The sequence below is a fragment of the Mesocricetus auratus genome, unplaced genomic scaffold (genome assembly GCF_017639785.1).
Source record: "Mesocricetus auratus isolate SY011 unplaced genomic scaffold, BCM_Maur_2.0 Super-Scaffold_100011, whole genome shotgun sequence".
NCBI classification, from domain to species: Eukaryota; Metazoa; Chordata; class Mammalia; order Rodentia; family Cricetidae; genus Mesocricetus; species Mesocricetus auratus.
In genome coordinates this window covers 23,301,127-23,320,231 of record NW_024429195.1, presented here as the reverse complement: position 1 = coordinate 23,320,231, position 19,105 = coordinate 23,301,127, and the positions used below count along the sequence as shown (strand labels likewise).

Here is a 19,105-nt window from a genome sequence, read left to right as displayed (position 1 = left end):
AAAGCATGAGCCCGCCTGAATGAAGCAGGGTGAAAGAGAATGTTTAAACTCCTGGCTTCTTCTGCCTGAGGTGGTCATCTCAGAATGAGTAGTTCCGGAATACACCTGCTCAGCATTACAGTGAAAAGCCGCTACATCTGAATTACAAATAACTGCTCCCATCTGTGAGAGCAGCTAGAGGAACCATGGCTCACAGCGATTTATTTTTAACAGAGTACAAAAAGCCTTTTCATCTTTGCATTGATTTTTGTGTGTTCTGTTATTTTGTGTTTTCAAAACACCTGTTTAAAAGTTTGTGACATATCAAAGTTTCTCTCACTTGGTGAAGATGTATTTGCAGACACATTCATACTGTTCAAATGCCTTTGCTTACATATATATATTAAGGCTTGTATGGCTATACTAGAAACACCCTTTAAATCATATTCATCCATTTGTTGTCATTCTCATGAAGCAGGCCGGTGCACAATCTGTGTTTTAAAGTGGTTTTGGCAACATTTTTATACTTCCCTTTTAGAACCATCTCTTGCTTATGTGGGCAATCCTATTTAAACCCAGTGGGTTGCACACACTCAAACACTAGGAGGCTGAGAGCTAGAGAATGGTTGGTTTTAGCAGGGAGGGATGAAGCAGCCTAAAATTCATGATATGCAGACGAAACTGTCAAAGGAAATAAATACCTTGTAACTCACCCACAAAATATTGGCAAATGCTTTAAAGAGACCAGGGCCATAGGAAACTCAGATTGAAGAACATACTAGACTATTTCTATAGATGTTTAAATTTAAAAGCTAGGTCTTCCAGTTGTTGGTTTGTTAATTACTTGTGTCTTTTCCATTGCAAATATGATTTCCAAAACCTGCAGCGCTGAATTGCTTAACTGTTGAGAAAGATACTAGAAACACACGTGCCAGTAGTAAAACGACCGTAGTAAAATGACCAGTGAGAGGAGAATTCAGCTACTCTGCTTTGGGGACAAATGTCAGATTGTCTGAGCCAGGAGAAAAGCTCCCAAATTTCATTTCTCAGTTATTTTTACTTAAGCAAGTTAATGTTTGGGGGTCATCTTGATGAGTTGAAGTACTCATATAGTGCGCATTAGTGCTCTCCAAACATTTTAAAACAATTTATGCACACAGCTAGTAAATTTAATCCTCTCAGAGTGGCATTTCTGTTGCAGTCCCGTAACTTGGTGAGATAGTAACCCATTCTGAAAAGTGAGTGACACCCACATCATAGGGCAATACTGTGAACTAACTTCTGACCACCGGGCATCACTCGGTGAACATGAAGTCACATCAAACAGAAGAGATGGTGTTAGTAACTGTCGCCTGGGCTCTAATGCAAAGCACAGGTGAAAGGCTATTCTTAGACACTCCCAGACAGTCGGCAAAGTCAGTTTGTCTGAGACCTAGTGGCCAATGGTGACACTGGACTAGAGCAATGGTCTGTGGGCTCCTAAGCCAGCAAATAGGTGAAAATACTAGATGATCTGAAGTTCATACTTTTTCCAACAGCAAAAACATGTGTATTCAAAATGTATCAAGGCTCTAGACCTTTCTGAGGTAAATGTATGCCCTGTTTACTACAGAGTCCTGTTACCAAGACAGTATAAGGTATCTTTTTAAACTTGAAAGTAAAAACTAAAATAAGTAATAATAAAACCAAAAGCATAGGAAAATGCAGTGTAAAATATATACAGTGTTACTTATTTATTTTTTTAAACAATGAGGCATTAGTTTTAAGGGTTATCACATTTGAATTTTAACAACACCATGCAGTGGGTAAATTATTGGTGCTGTCTTCACATGAGAAATCTTTGTCCACATTCAGTTTGTCCTTAGTTCTAGACTCAAAGGAGACAGAAAAGGGAAAGCATGGCACCGCTGCATTATCCAGCATTGCCCATCACTGCCGGGCTGCAGGGGTCACAACACCACGGGTTTTTAAAATGGCAGTAGCATGGCTTTCAGCACTCATACGTGGTTTTTTTCTCCTAACTCTCATGTCGGCTCTTTGTTTCTTCCTTTCCTCTTCAGTAGATCATGGGCCATCAGTAATGTCCCAGGCTGGGCAAAGGGACCTCTTTCCTTCTGGTCGGCAGATTCTGGTCTCTGGTGGCAGAACAGTTCAACAGAAGCCTTAGAGTTTGCAAGTGGAGATAGAGAATGAAGACAAGCAAGAAGGGATGAGCTGGGCTTGGGGGCTGAGTGCTGTGTCATCTGCTGCAGTTATGGGGTGGCTGAATGGGAAATAATATAATCCCACTGTTTGGCTTCTGCAGAAGTGAGAATTGAACCTACAGTCTTATGCATGTTAAAGAAGCACTTTACCACTGAGTTATCCCAGCCTGGGCCTGCTCCTGGAGCCTCCTCTATGTATTATTCTCATCTAAATGATCTTATAGGCCGGGCGGTGGTGGCCCACGCCTTTAATCCCAGCACTCGGGAGACAGAGGCAGGCGGATCTCTGTGAGTTCAAGGCCGGGCTGGACCGATAGCCTCCGAAACAATACAGAGAAACCCTGTCTTGTAAAATCAAAAAAAAAAAAAAAAGATAACAATTAAGTCCTGTACATAGGATTCCATTTTCATACGAAAAAACTGAGATTTCAGACCGTAATTGCAGAGTGGCTTTTATATATTGTGGTTCTATCTTCAATTTTGAAAAATTCCACATTAGAAAGTCACAGTATTTTAAAATGATACTTATTGGTCTACCATAATTTTTAAAAATAATTACTTTAAAATAGTTGCTTTTGGATGGGGGGTTGGGGATTTTGGCGGGGAGGTGGGGGAGGGGGGAGGGAGAGGGAGCTGGTATTGACATGTGAAGCAAGCTTGTTTCTAATTTAAATACATAAATAAATAGTTTCTTAAAACTATTATTGCTTATTTCATAAAGTATTATTCGTGTGTTCTCACTTAGGGCAATATTGATTAGTTTCTGACAAAGCTCCATTACATAAAGTTTTGCCCCATGGTTTAAATGAACATCATCTCCCCTGGCCCCGTTTTCATTTGTACTTCATTGCTAGACTCTCCTGCTACCAAATAAAGAGTCTTTGAGCCTGCTAACTCTAGTAAATATTTAATTATGATCTTATCTGGCGTATTTTATGTCTGAATTGTATTGTTTGCCTAATTGAGATGGTAATCTATGGAAATTGGGACCTTCTGTCTCCTACACATTAAAGCAAACATTCTTGAGCTTCAGTTTTTATGTAATCAAAAGTAAAAAATGAGAATATACCCCAGTCTAAATCTTTAAAGTTTTCTTGTGATTTCTAATTATTAAACCCTTGGACTAACAGAGTATTTTTACAAGGCCATGGTGGCATTTTCTTTTTCTTTCTCCATCCTTTCCCGACACATATAACGATATTACGATTTAATAAAGTTAGAAATACAATTTTCTAGTACCACATCCCCCAAATTAAATTAGGAATAAAAATAATTTTGTTATATTGTATATGGGTCTATATGGAAGATCAAGCAAGGTAGTTTCTCTCTCTCTCTCTCTCTCTCTCTCTCTCTCTCTCTCTCTCTCTCTCTCTCTCTCTCTCTCTCTCCCTCTCTCTTATTAAACTAATAGATAGAACTTTAGCCCAGAAAGTTGAAATATGCAGTATCTAGTACAAGGAATCTTTCTTAGACAATATAATTTTATAGGGATCTTTTTTCTTTCTTCTTTTTTATTTATTTTTTGTTTTCTGCGATTCAAGTTTGGGACAGGAGGGAAGTTTAAAGAAGAAACAGCCAGTCATCTCATCGTGTCTCCGGGAGACTGTCATTTGGTGGCAGTTATGCATATGCATATACATATACCTACACATACATACATATGTATACACCCGGCATGTTTGACTGAGAGAAGATAGAAGGACTTCTTACACAAGTGGCTGTGTCTGGAAGGCTTTTAAAAGAGAGTTATTGTGTCTTAAAGGGAAAAGTTGTACTGTATTTGAACAAATGCATTATGTAGAAGCATCAAGAGAACTTCATAAGTCTACAGAGTGGCTCGGTCTACTGACACTGCTTGTACTAGGTATTTCACACGTGTCGGTTCTCCATACTGCAAACAGTCCTGTGCAGTGGGTACCACTGTGTGAGTTTAGAGAATAGGAAAGTGAAGCTTGAAGAGACTGATGTGCTGCGGTTGTATAGATATGGTTCTGTGGAGAGATTCAGAGCCCGTAAGCCAGGCTCAAATTCACCAAGCGGGAGTGGTGGCAGAGTATTCAAAAGTGCCAGCCATGCTCTCCCAGAGAAATACAGGGCTGGGGCAAAGCTTAGGGCATCATTTCCCAAGACTTCAGAACCATTCGGGGCCTCATCTAAAACAGAGATTTGGGAGCTGGAGCTGCTCATGGTTTAGAATACTTGTTTTTGCAGGAGATCCAGTTTGATTCCCAGCACCCACGTGGTGGCCTTGAACCATCAGCAACTTCAGTTACAGGGGATCTGACGCCCTCTTCTGACCTCCTCAGGTACTAGGCATACACATGGTGCACATACATACATGCAAGCAACACATCCATATACACAAGGAAGAAAAAAATAAATCTTAACAACAGCAGAGATTTCTAGACTTCTCCTCTGCAGATTCTGATCCCATCGATGTGGGGTGAAGTCTCAAAAACTGTGCATTTAGTAAGCTGTGAGTGATTCCTTTTGATCAAACATACTGGACACACTTCCTTAATTTGGTTAATATAGAATAGAAATTAAAGATCTAACTCCTAGTTGATACTCAGTTATTTGATTTAGAAAAAAATGTTTTTGAGATGGGGTTTCATGGATCCCAGACTGGCATCATCTTCTCTGTGAGGTCAAGGGTGACCTTGAACTTCTGCATCTCCTGCCTTCATCTCCCTAGTGATTGGATTACAGATGTGCACCACCCGGGCTGGTTTACATAATGCTGGGATTGACTCAGGGCTTCCTGCCTGCTACATACGCCCTCCGGCAAGTGAGCGCCATCACCAGCCCGAACTGGGAAAAGCACTTTAAAGACTGTACAGAACTTGGACTCTATTCTCTAGCGAAGTAACACTGGAGGTTTATGAGCACAATGCAAGATTAATAGACACTCATAGAAATTAAAGACCTTTACTTGGGAGAGGGAGAAAACTGTATATTTTGCCAATGAAAATGTCTCTTATAGGGATGGAGAGATGGTGGTTGACAGCACTTGCTGATCTTCTAGAGAATCTATCTGGGTTAGATTCTCAGCACCTACATGGCAGCTTGCAACTGTCTGAAACTCAAGTTCCAGGGATCTGTGACCTTTTTCTGACTTCTGAGGACACCAGGCATGCACATAGTAAACAGATATTTATGCAGGCAAAACATAACATAAAATAAAGTATTTTGAAATGTCTTTTACATTTTTTAAAACTTCTAATAGGTTGCTTTAAAAATGAAGAAATGCAACCAGGCACAGAATTTGGAAGACAGAAACAGGCTAATCTCTGTGAGTATAAGACCAGCCTGATCTACATAGTGTGTTCCAGACCAGCCACACAGTTGCACAGAGAGCCTCTGTCTCAAACAAACAAACAAGCAAAGAAATAGCTAATTAAATGCCTAAAGTACTTTTTATTTTGGAATGAAATCTTAGGTAAAATTTATTGTTTGAGATTATAGTGGTGGAAAAGTATACATGTTTCATCAGGAATATAACTATTATAGAGTCTTTTTATTAAAGTGACCTACCCCTGTCCAGAGGTATCCTGCCCCATTCTAGGAGAAAGAAATGCAAAAGAACAGATACACCCAAGCATCACTGAGTCTTTTGTTCAGCCTGTTAGCAACCTGGCCTCCATGATTACATTTCTATAAGAACTAGAAAGACAAGGTTCAGAGAATCTCCAGATTGATGAGCATATGGAAGCTCTCGGAGAGTGAACCGTGAATGAAGTCACTGGAATTCTGCACTCCACTCCTTCTCCCATACCTGTGTATCTTTCCATCTGCATTCTTTGTAATGATGCATAATAAAAGGATAACCATAAAAATTTCCCTGAATCTGTCTGTGAGCCACTCAAGTAGACCAGTCAAATCCAAGGAGAGTGTTAGGGGACCCTCATGCTGTAGGCAGAGGACAGGTAAAAGGAAGCTGGGGCTTGTAACTACCATCTTAAAGGGTGTGGCGGGGTGGCAGTCTTGAGGGACGATCCTTCAACATGTGGGCTTTGAGCATCTCCAGCCAGTGTCAAAGTGACTGGATTGGACAGACACTGCTGATGTCCACTGCTTGATTGCTGTGGGAAGAAGTCCCCATACCTCTTGGGGTCATAGGCACCTTCTTTGCTGATTGTGGCATGATGCTAGGTGGAGGAAACCAGTATTCTCTTCTCTAAGAGCAGAGTGATGTTAGGTGAATGATTCAGGCGTTGTGATCTAGGGTCGGTCAGCCTACTTGAATACATTACCGTGATGCGGACACCTTGATGGCTGGCCTTCTAACCAGTCAGCTACTCGAAGGAACTAACTGATAAACTGCGTATTCAATGTGCATACACCGAACAAAAAGATTGTCTACTACCAAGCGAGTGGAGAAAGCTGTGAGATCGCACCATGACCCAGAGTGATGCACAATCCAGAACATAGCGTTCACTTCTAGAGCTTATCACGTAGTACTTTCTCACCTTGGCCGATCTTGGAAAATGAAACCACCGATAAGTGGAGAAGCGACTCCTGAGGAGAAAGTGCAGTGTACTGTAATGACTAAAGTTCTTTTTTTTTTTTTTTTGGTTGACCTTGTTGCCTGCTGGCTGCATAACCATTCTTCTCTCACTAAATCTCAGTGTTTTACTTAATTATAGAGGACTATTCACTTCATTGTATGCAAATACTTAGCATGGTGTATGAATTGAGAATGGATGTAATTGAGTGGGCGATGTATGGCTCAGTGATGGCTTTTATGTACCTTAAAAGTACTTGGTGTAAGCATCCACAAATTACAGATAAAAATATTTTTAAAAAAGGACTGAGATACTTGCATTAGCACCTAGGGGTGCATGAATGCAAAGGCTCTTTATCTCTAAGGCTCTGTCAAGACAACAATAAAAAACCTGGCCAAATGGAACCCAGAGAAAAAAATAGAAAAAACAAAACAGGATAAAGTACAAACTGAAAGATACTCAGCCTGGAAAGAGAAAAAGAAAAGGGAGAAAAGGATGTCTGCCTTACTCACTGCTTGGAGCAGCGAAGTTTGCACTGCCTGTGGAAAGAGCACTTGGACTCTCTTCAATGCTCCGCATCTTCACCGGGAAGCTTCTCTATCTCCCGGGCAACCAGCGCTTCGGCCAATCGCAGCTGAGCCTCGGGGTCACGCGGTGCCGCTTGGCAAAATGGCGGCGCGGTTGGAGGTGCGGATGGCTGCCTCTGGGGTCTGAGTGCCTCCACCCGGAGCTCTCGCGACCCTGACGATGTCGGACCCCGCGTGGCGAGACTCGCGTGGGCGCCCGGCCGAGCTCCCCGGAGACCTGTCCTCACAGGAGGAAGAGGAGGACGGCGACTCGGACGCCGGGGCCAGCGGCTTGGATTCCTGCTCCTCAGCCGGCAGCGACACGTAAGGCGCCCGGGGATTGCGGGGCCCCTGCCCCTGGAGCACGGGCGGGGAGCGGGCGCTGGCCTGCTTGCTGCGGTTTCCGGATAAGAGGGTCCCGCCTCCTCGTGGTTTGTGCGCTATGAAGGATGTCTCTGTACTGCTCCTATCCTGTAGCACTGCCTTCTTACCCCATTTGTGACTTAGACTCCAGAGCATTTTTAAAAAAAGATTTGTTTTTATTATTCTTTATTGTGTGTTTCTGTGTGTATGTGCGCATGAGTGCAGTGCCCCTGGAGCCCAGAAGAGGGCGCTGGGTCCCTGGAACTAGAGTTTCCAGCAGTTGTGAGCCACTGTGTGGGTGCTTGGAACTGAACTCCAGTTCTCTCGAGGAGCCGCAAATGAACCTAACCTCTGAGGTCTCTCTCCACTGGCAGACTCCTGAGTATTTGCAGGGGAGGAGACACCGTGCACACTTTATATAAGGCAACTATTTTAAATTATGGAGATGCTTTCCTCTTACGGAAATGAATAGATTGCAGAGAGAGTCTCCTCAGTGCCTCACTACCAAGACAGCCTCTCTGACTTCAGGATATTCACGCTGTAATTTTCTATTCAACCCCAGGCCTTTCTATTTCAAGTCAGAATTCTTGGTAATACCATGAATGAGTTGTTTTGATTCAGAGTATTTCATTTTTTTAAAAAGTAATCTGTACCTGTTGCCATGGATTAAGGATTTGGAAAAGTCAGGGGTAACTCCTGTTGCTGTGGATTAAGGAGTCCTTGGAAAAGCCAGTGGCATGACTAGCAGTGGAGGGGTTCAGGCCCCTGGGTACCCAGTGGCCATCATAGTTTCCGATAACATTTTATGTGTAGTTAAAACAAGCAGTTAGAGTATGTAACACTTTTTTTTATCATTAATAGTGCAGGGAACCCTGCTTAATTTAAAGGTGAGGGAAAACCTGCTTAAGCCCATTCTAGAAGCTTAATAGGGATAGATTGTATTCTTAAAATTTTTGAACAAATATCAGCTTTTTGTAAGTTATTGTTGTCATCTTAAAAGTGATTTAAAAATCTGTGGTTTGTTCTGGTTTCATGTCTGTTGCTTTAATAAGAAATTATGGCCAACTTAGAGGAGAAAGGGTTTACTTGGCTTACAATTCCAGGTCACCATCCATTAGTAAGGGAAGTCAAGTCAGGACCTTGAAGACAGACAGGCCTGCTTGCTATTCTACAACACCTCCAAACCAAAGAACTCACTTCACAGCCAAAGCTGCAAGACAGAAAGCATGGAGGACAGTGCTGCCTGGCAGGCAGTCAAGCTTATGCTCAACTATCTTTCTTATGTATTTTCACAACCACAGTGGATTGAGACCTACTTCAATTCACAGTCAAGACAATCCCCTACAGACATGCCCATAGGTCCATCTGACCCAGGCAGCTCCTCAATTGAGATTGCCTTTCTACATAATTCGAGGTTGTACCAAGTAGGCAGTTAAACTAACCAGGACACAGTGATTTCAATAGTTTCCCAGGAGGAGATGTGCTATGGGAAGCCTCAGACTGATATTCCCATGCTTGGTTTCTCTTAGTCACAACTGTTAGCCTAGAAATAATGTGTAATGTTCCTATGGGCACAGGAATGCTGTCTCTAGATATCCAGAGTCACTCCTGACAGGGCACCAAGTATCCAGTGTGATTTTCTAGAACTGAGGAACCTGAGAACATAGTAGTAGGAAAACTAAGTGTTTCACTATCTAGAATACATGTGTCTATGTCTTTATTAGTCATTCATTCATCAGTATATTCCCAATATTCTAGTGTCCTTGTCCTGATGGTACACCCCTATTGCAAAATATTCCGCTGGTCTGTATCTTGAGTCCTACCAAAATTCAGATTTTTTTTTTGATTTTTCGAGACAGGGTTTTTCTGTGTAGATCAAGCTGGCCTCAAACTCACAGAGATCCGCCTGCCTCTGCCTTAAGTAACAGTTACAGTGCAAACTGGATCATGCAGCTTTGGGAAGAACCATTCTGATGAAAGGCTTAGGAATATGAACCTGAACTTTTCTCATCAGATCAGAAAGATAAGAATCACCTGTTGTCTCTGCGGTCTCCATGAAACTTCGTTAGAAAGACATCTTACATATCCTGGGCTTCAAGATTCCAGTTCCTGTCTGACTCGTCTTTTTGCAAGTTATTGTTTCATGCATGTTTGTGATCAACACGTAGTCTGACCTGCATGCGATTGTCAGTAAGTTTATCAATTTTGAGATGAAATTGCTTTAGGATAACATTCTGGTAGGGTTTTAAACAATAATTTGGCATGTGCCTGTGTGTGCGTGTGTACGTGCATGTGTGTGTGTTTGTATGTGTGTGCACATAATGTGTGTGCTTGCTCACAGTTGCAATAGTACAAGTGTTGGATGTCAGAAGACTTGAACCTTGTTGATCCTCTCCTCCTACCATGTGTGTTCAGGGCACCAAGCGTAGGTGTCAGGCTAGGCCACCAGTGCACTTGCTTGCTGGGCCGTTTCTCTGGCCCCAGGTCATTCTTTTAATAGATTTGTCTTAGGCCTATTATGATAAAGGGGGCTTGTTATGTCTAAACCTCAAGGAGGCTTCAGAGACAAAACTGTTGGGGGAATTGGGCTAAGGGAACCTCTGACTGCTTCAGAACTTAGATAATGGAAACCGGGTGTTTCCTTAGCAGTGATGCCAGGTATCCTTGCTTTGGCCTGCAGTTACCATTTCATCGAAGCAACATTGATGGCCAGAAGCTGTCAATTTTATGACTTTGAGTTTTAATTTTTTAAAGTGGATTTATTTTTGTATTGTTATTTTTATAACTAGGGCTTTTGGACACGAAGAAGGGTGACTGTAAAATAGCTGAAAAAAGCTGAGAAACTTCTACCCAAACTAAGATTGACTAGAGAAGAAAGCAAATAGCTCCTTTAAGTCTTGCCTGAGATTTTCCAGCCAGTTTTTGAGGCATATGTGAAAACCTGCACATCCATCCATCAACATAACACATTATACCTTACCCAGCGGCTTCCCCGCATGTCTAAGACCATATGTCCTCTCCTGTTGCTGTAGGTGCCTTTTTGTTTTCCAGACTTTTGTAAAAATACAGTCATTGAGTTTCTGTTTCATTTACTTTCTTTTTTGGGGGGTAATTACGTTGGTGCCCAGAGTGGCTCAACTCTCTTATTTTCTGAGTAGGATTCCATTGTCTGTCTGGATCAGTGTTTACCTTTTTCTTGAGTTTTGACATGGATATGAGTGACTTACGGTATCACCATATTTCATTCAAATTCACGATGCCATATTATTATTATTATTATTGGTTTTATGAGACAGGGGTTCTCTCTATTGTTTTGGAGGCTGTCCGACCAGCCCGGCCTCAAACTCACAGAGATCCGCCTGCCTCTGCCTCCCGAGTGCTGGGATTAAAGGCATGCGCCACCAACACCCGGCACCATATTATTATTATGCCCTGTTCAAGGTAATAGTTTCCCCCCTTTTCTCCTGTTCTGAACCCTAACTTTTAATTAGTTTTTTTAATAAACTCATGTAGTTTAATAAGCTAAATAGCATGGAACTAGGTTAATGATGAAAATGGAAATTCCCAGCTGCCACCTCACTGGGCTTCTAGCTGAGTGTGTTGAAGAGAATTCTCTTCCATCCTCTCATCAGCATCTTCTTGCTTTGTGCTTTTAGACTTGTTCAGTGTCTGTTTGTACCCGCCCTTTGCTGCACTCACGTCCCTCACTCCTCCCCTTCTCCACACTGCCTCACCATGAGGTCTTGCCTCTGCTCTCCCTCTCACAGTCCAGTCATTCCCCCATCCTGCTGTAAGAGTTTACTTTCTCAAATATAGTTCTGAAGACTGGAGAGATGTTTCAGCGATTAAGATCATGGCATGGACTGTTTTTTTTTTTAAGGGATGACACACATGTGATTTCTGTCTATGTCAGACAGCTCACAATCATGTGTAACTCCAACTTGGGAGAGATCTGATGCCTCTGGCCTCACAGGTATACACATACATATGCACGCACACACACACACACACACACACACACACACTTAAAAAAATAAGTCCATTTCATTGTCCACCCCATCAATGATCCCTTTCTGGCTTTTTGGATTTTGCAGACACCCCAAATTAAACATCCAGACATAAAGATTTGCCCCTAAGATCAGTAAGATCAAATGAGTTAACATTCTAGCATGGAGGGGGAAGTGGTTCATGAATCCCTACCCCTAACTAAGGTGCTATGGGTGGTTGATGGTTTCTGGAGAAGGATGAGTCAGCTTTCTTTAAGGGTATGGTCCCTGGTAGGTAGACTACCCCTAACTAAGGTGCCATGGGTGGTTGATGGTTTCTGGAGAAGGGTGAGTCAGCTTTCTTTAAGGGTATGGTCCCTGGTAGATAGACTACACTCCAGTGGCTGGTCCTACATGCAGGAGTGCATCGGCAACACTATTGGACTTGATGGGTCCTTTAAGTAAGAATGATAATAAGTTGTGGGTATAGAGGTGAGACTGGATCTAGGAGTACTTAGGGGGAAGGAGTTGGAATGAGTATGATCAAGATACAATTTTGTGAAATTATTGAGTTAAAGGATATTTAAAATACATCTTTAAAAGACAATGATTAAGATCATGGCACGGACTGTTGTTTTTTTTTTTATGGGAGGACACACATGTGATTTCTATCTATGTCAGGCAGCTCACCATCATAGTTCTAAACTACTTTCCTGCTCTACTCAAAAGCTCAGTGACTCCCCACCCTTAATTCTGTCATACCTTCATTCTTTTCCTGGCTTATCTCATCTCTGTTATGTGTGTATGGTATATGTATATATGTGTGTGTGCCCATATACTCACTGAGACCAGTGGTAAATATTGGGTCATTGATCTGTTACTCTCCTTGATCCCTTAAGAAAGGGTCTCTCCCCACAGCCAAGCATTGGGCTGAGCTTGGGGAATCTTGCTGAAGAGAGGGAGAAAGGATTATATGAACCTGGGCATCGGGGAATAGTATAGAGGATATCACAAGAAAACCCACAACTAACCTGGGCTCACAGAGTCTGTACTGAGAGCCAGGGAACCTGCATGGGACTGACCTAGGCCCTCTACATATGTGTGACAGTTGTGTGGCTTGGTCTATTTGCAGGACTCCTGACAATGGGAGTTATCCATAATGCTTTGGCTGCCTTTTGAGACCCTATTACCCATACTGGGTTGCCTTGCCCAGCCTTAATATGAGGGGACGAGCTTATTCCTACAGCAAGTTGATATGTCATGCTTTGTTGATATCCATGGGAGGCCTGCCTGTTTCTGAACAGTAACAGATGAGGTATGGATTGGGGTGGGGGAAAAGAGAGGAGGTGGGGGAGGGAGCCAGGTATCCTCTAGTTCACACCTCACAGTTCTGGGGTGCCAGCTTGAGTGGCCGTCTCCCCTGCAACCCCTTGGATTCAAATTCAGGTCCTCATGTTTATGGAGCAAGCGCTGTTATCCGAAGAACCATCTCCCCTGTACCCACTTCATCCTCCAATCTCCCCAGTACCCACTTCATCCTCCAAGATACCTGTATTCCTACTGCACTGAAGTGTCTACCTGCTCCTATGCCTGCGGCTTTATACATGGTGTTCCTTGGGTTTGAAACATCTTAAATCACTGCTGAGTCCCACTCAAACGCCACCTCTTCCTAGATCCTTGTTGATGTCTTCTTAATTTCTCTACCTTTTACCCTCGGTATATGTGTGTGTGTGTGTGTGTGTGTGTGTGTGTGTGTGTGTGTGTGTGTGTGAACTAGCACGCCCTAGTTCAGCTATTCAGTTAGCTCTCTGTCCTAAATGACATGTTCAAAACCTAGGCTCAGTGGCACATGCCTGTTGTCCTGAAAACTATGGAGGCTGAGGCAGGAGAATTGCAATTCCAAGCCCAGCTTGGGCCGCATAACAATATTTCATCCCACAATGAATAAAATAAAGTGCAGTAAAGCCTTAGCATAAGCACAAATGTGCTGCTGGCCTGTGGTTTTTATTCTGCCCACATTAGGTCATAATTCCACTTAGCAATATGTAGGTGTGCCCATTGGCTGCAGGATGAGACATGGGAATGGGGTCATTATCGTCATAGCTGCAATGGAGCTGTGATCCTAGTACAGAAATAAACTACCCACAATGAGTGCTTAGTCATGGCTACAGCTGCTCCCTTTGTCTTCTCAGACATGCTTTTCTGTTGTCCCATGGTGACAGGCTAGAAGGGCATCAAACCAACTGAGGTTGCCACATGCAAGCTGCTATAGCATCTAGCAGGATTTTTTCCTTTAGAAGACTGACAGAGGTGAAATTCTGTGGTCAGCGGACCACAGAAAAGCTTAGGCAGACTGGTGCCTACTGAACATATGCCAAGTAGAATTAATATTAATTCCATGATGTATTAAGTCCTCGTCTCATTGCTGTAACAATATATCTGATAACTTAAAGAAGGAAGGGTTTATTTGGCCTGGAGTTTGAGAGTATAGTCCATCATGGGAGGGAAGTCATAGTAGCATGTACTTGGAGGCAGCTGGTCTCATTGCATCAATGGTCAAGGATCAGAGATCTGAGTGCTCAGCTGACTTTCTCCTCTTTATTCAGTCCGGTTCACGGAATGGTCCACCCGTATTTATAGTAGGTCTTTGTACATCAATTAACACAATGCAGATGATCCCTCATAGGCATGTCTAGAGGCTAGCCTAATCTAGATATATACAGGCATGCCCAGAGGCTAGCCTAATCTAGATAGTCACAGGCATGCCTAGAAACTTGTCTCCTAGGGCATCCTGTTTGTTTTGAATCTGAAATGTCCCTAATAGGCTCATGTCCTTAAACACCTAGTATCCAGCTAGTGATGCTATCTGGGGAGGTTCTAAAACCTTCAGGAGATGAAACCTTGATGAAGGAAGTGTGTCATTGCGGGTGGGTTTTCCAGGGTTTATGGTGTAACCCTATTTGCTGTTCTTTCTCTCTCTCTGTTTCCTGTATGCAAACACAATATGATCAGCCAGTTTCCTGCTCCTGTTCATGCCTTCCTTCCGGTTACCATGTCACCCCGCTGTGCGAACTCTCTCCATCTGGAACTGTGACCTAAATAAACCCTGTCTCCCTTTCATTGTTTTTGTCAGGGTGTCCTATCACAGCAACAGAAATTATCTAAGACAGACCCCATCCTGAGATTAACCATCACTGCATCACCTACTGTTTTGTTTTCTGTTCTGTGTGTTTTTTCTGTGTGTCTACACTTGTCCTGCTCTTATACCTATTAGTATCACATAAGTACATGGTGACCACTTTGGTAAAACGCATTGTACTCTTCTCAAAAGGAGTAGGATGTAATTATTTGGGGTATTGCACATGTCCGTTTTACTTAAGTGAGAAAATGTGCAGATCAGGGTTCATACTGTGGGGTAGCTTGCAGGCCATTTCAAAGGATGAAAAAAAATCCTAGCATTAATGCAAATGAAGACCTAAGAAAGTCATGTAACTTTCAGAAAGGGGATATAAAATGTTTTCTATTGTCTTAGTTAGGGTTTCTTTTGCTATGAAGAGACACCATGACCTTGGCAACTCTTATAAAAGAAAACATTTAATTGGGGCTGGTTTACAATTTCAGAGGTTTTAGTCTATTATCATCATGGCGAGAAGCATGGCAGCGTGCAGGCAGACATGGTGCTGGAGAAGGAGCTAAGAGTTCTACATCTTGACCCACAGGCAGCAGAAGGAGAACTGTGTGCTACATGGGCATAGCTTGAGCATGAGACCTCAATACCTGCCTCCACAGTGACATACTTCTCTAACAAGGCCACACCTCCCTATGGGCCAAGAGTTCAAAGGCATCAGCCTAAGGGGCCACCATACCTATAAACCCAGGATTTTGGACTACATTAGGAATTGGGAGCTATTAGTATTATCTCAAGTTCATTTCCTCTGATACGTTATGGTACAGCTATAAATGAATGCACTATTTTCACATTTGTTGATCTTTCTCTGGCAGGATGCTACTCCTGTATACTTTATTACTAAGGGTTTTAGAAACCAATTAAAGCACCCTCAGCCCTTGTAAGCAGTCTGTAAACCTAAGGCTGCTCTTGATTAGAAAAAAGTAAAATAAGCATCAGTGACTTTCACAAGAAAACATTACACACAGTGAGAACTTCCTAGCTTGTGCCATGAAGTCTCAGGGATGTTAAAAGTACCTTATTGCTAACTCTTGAGGTCTGCACTACAAAAATATGAGTTGAAACAGCTAGACTTAATTCCCTTTCTAAAAGATTTTTTTTAATTAGAGTTAAGTTTGACTTATAGAAAGTTGCAAAGGTGCTCCTGTGCTCGCATGAAATCACGTTCTCCCCGATGGTAACATCTTGCACAGCTGTTACTCGCTTGCCAGTAAGAAGTTAAAGTTGGTCTGTGAGCCGATTCCAGACTTCATTTAAATGTTACCAGTAAGAAGTTAAAGTTGGTCTGTGAGCCGATTCCAGACTTCATCTAGATGTTACCGCTCTTCTATTGCTGTTCCGTTTGGTTCCAGGATTCCACCCAGCATATCGTGTTGCTGCTCGTCATCAGTTCTTCTTAGTCTCCTGTGGCTTGTGATGGTTTCTCAGCCCCTGCTTCATCTCCCAGCATCCATCTCTTGGTTAAGGCGGTGTGTGCCCTGTTCCATGGGAGCCAGTTGTTAAGTCCCGGTTTTCTTTTCCTTCCTAACTCTCCCCAGTCATTTACCCTTTTATGCCTCTGTCTTGTGCGGCCCATATGAGTCATCAGGGGTTCTTTCTCAGCTTCTATTTCCCACAAAGCAGTTTTTTAAACTTTGTGCTTTATTTATTATTATTGTGTATATTTGCAAGTGTGTACATGCAAGTACATATGTACCATACAGCATGTGTGGAGAACAGAGAACAACTTTGTGGAGTCCATTCTCTTCTTCATTCTCTTCTTCCACCGTGTGGGAATCGAACTCAGGTTGTCAGGCTTAGCAGCAGGCACTTCTATCCGCTTAGTTATCTAGATGTCACAGCAGAGTTGTTTTTACTTGTCACAGGGCTTGGTCCTTCGTACTTGCTACATTTTCTGCCCACATAGATCTTTAAATTATAACCAAAAGGTGAGTTCACGTTCAGATTTTAAAGGTTAAGACCAGCCAGCCTTAAACTTAACAAATGAAAAAGTGCTCATGAATCTAATACAAAGAACATAGCAAAACTAAAAGGATGAGATGTTAAAGCAAACCATCTGCTGTTGAAACAGAAATGTATCTCGGTTATTAGGCATCTGCCACAGTGACAAGTTAATCAAAGAAAGGTTTATTTTATATCCTGATTTCAAAGAAATGGTTGCTTCGCTCTTATCTGGGCCTGTGGGTGAAACAGTATGTGATGGCAGAGGGAAGCTGCTCACCTCATGGCAGCCATGAAGGGAAGGGGGCATGTGCATGCTAGGACAGGGGACAGAACATAGTTTGAGAGACATGCTCCTAGTGACCTCCTGCCTCCGAACAGCCCTTCCATCTGTGAACTCATCAGTGAATAGTTCCCTCATAATCTCCTCTCTGTAGCCCACTACATTAGCACATAAGTGTTTTGGGGGCACTTCATAGCCAAACCATAGTGACACCTGATCACACTGTCTAGTGTACCAGTTAAGATTATTGTTCATGAGCTGGAGAGATGGCTGAGCAGTTAAGATCACTGACTGCTCTTCCAGAGAACCTGGGCTCAATTCCCAGTGCCCACTTGACGGCTCACAACTGTCTGTAACTTCAGTTCCAGGGGACGTGACACCCTTATATAGACATGCATGCAGGCAAAATACCAATGCATATGAAATAAAAATAAATCTAAAAAAGATTATTGTTCACATGTCACCTAAAGGCTTGCATTAGGCACACAACTATTTGGAATCTTCAGAGCAGAGCTGTGGAATGTTAAACACTAACATTTCAAGGATAGGTGAGGTTGAGGCTGCCGCTATATGTGACTGGCGATCTGAGTGATACTGGACATCTACAGTGATGCAAGTATTGGGAGCCAGCTGGACCAGGGAAGTGTTAGTTTGGGTGTTTTTAGCCACCTGTGCCTTTATTTCTTTTTTAGATGATTAGTGTACACTTGAAAACTCTCTGTTACTAACCAGCCATATAGACCATAGCCATAATAGGATAGTATATTTTGGGGACAAATTTTCATAGTATTCAGAAAGCAGTATTTGAAAATTTAATTAAAGAATCAGAGTTGCTAGTAAACACTCAAGAAAGCAAAGAAGACTTCTGTTGGGTTAATGATTGCAACACAGATTACACCCTTTCCTGACCGGTGCTCAGCTTCAGACTCTCCTCACATGGTGACAAACCAGTATCACTTTAAAAACTGGCAGCTCGGAAGGCAGACTGTGACTCCAAACAGGACAGAGTGATCAGTTAATTGGCACAGTGTGGGTGTTGTTGCTGTTTAATGCTGTTTCCATTTTAATGGCAATAATTTGGTCATTTAACAACCAACTTCCCATCTATCCTCCTTTACAGCCAAGGATGAATTATGGAAAGTGTGGGCTTTACTTTTCTTACTATTACAGCTAATGAGTTGTGCAGAAATTATAGGTTATAGCTAGGTTCATTATGAACTATGGTTATAACTGTTTTGTTTCAGCCATGGCTGCAGTTTGTGGAAAGATGAATGCTGCTTTTCTGAAAATTGCTATCTAAACAAAGTATGTAATGCAAAGTTTTGTTCTAGCCTGAAGCCATCCCAAGTGCATCCCATGCAGATAGGACATTTACCTGTGGTTTCCAGACAGCTGGCTTCTGTGGATTCAGTCATACTTTCAGTGGCTGATGTGAATTCTTGGATGTCCAAAATGAGATATAGCCACACAGTGGTTGGATTAGTGGTGTGTGTGTGTGTGTGTGTGTGTGTGTGTGTGTGTGTGTGTGCAAGCATGTTTGTGATTGTACTTGCCCAGGTCTGAACACGCAGAGGCAGAAGTTGATACTCGTGGTCCTTTATTGCACTCTACCTTATTTTTTTTTCTGAAACAGAGCCTCTCACTGAACCTAGAGCTCACCCTCTGAGCTAGACATGTGCTACCGTATTGTTGTATAAGGGATTCTTTCTAGAAGACACTACACATATGTCTTTAGTCACTGCAGAGTAGACAGCAGTGTCTAACTTGGTGAGTCAGTGGGGGCTTGTGAGGGTCACTAGCGGCAGTTATAAGGGTTACTTACAAGGGGCAGGGACAACTCAAAAGCAAGTGTGTCACTCCAGCAAATGTGGAGGCTTGAGAAGCTGCAGCCCTGGAGCCCTCCACACAGCATGTAAGCAACTCCACAGGCCAGGCCTCTCCCTCTGCAGCTGCTGTTTAGTCTCTTCCTTGGGAGTCCCTGCTTTCTGTAAGGCTGGGCCTTCTAGAACTTCCAAGTTTTTAGTTCCCAGATGTGTGACATTTTCTTTATCTCTTGAATCTTGTGAACCTTCCCTACCCTCCTAGAGGGAA

General features: G+C 42.6%; 1 protein-coding gene and 1 long non-coding RNA gene across 5 annotated transcripts in view; one reads left to right on the top strand and one right to left on the bottom strand.

Moving 5' to 3' along the window:
• Window positions 1-19,105, top strand: part of Intu (inturned planar cell polarity protein) — a 73,563-nt gene that overhangs the window by 1,508 nt on the left and 52,950 nt on the right. For 3 of the 4 annotated variants that reach the window (XM_021226900.2, XM_040754465.1, XM_005069687.4), the window contains exon 1: window positions 7,345-7,578. The exons of the other annotated variant lie outside the window; for it this stretch is intronic. In XM_021226900.2, the coding sequence (XP_021082559.1) occupies window positions 7,436-7,578 (143 nt within the window). In that variant the 5' untranslated portion in view covers window positions 7,345-7,435. Of the gene's footprint in view, window positions 1-7,344; window positions 7,579-19,105 lie in introns of those variants that run through there. 4 annotated transcript variants of the gene reach the window in all.
• On the bottom strand, window positions 1,689-7,368 carry LOC121143204. Its single transcript, XR_005880382.1, has 2 exons — window positions 7,201-7,368; window positions 1,689-2,114 (listed from the first exon to the last, which is right to left on the bottom strand). It is a non-coding gene; the product is annotated as an uncharacterized LOC121143204 (long non-coding RNA).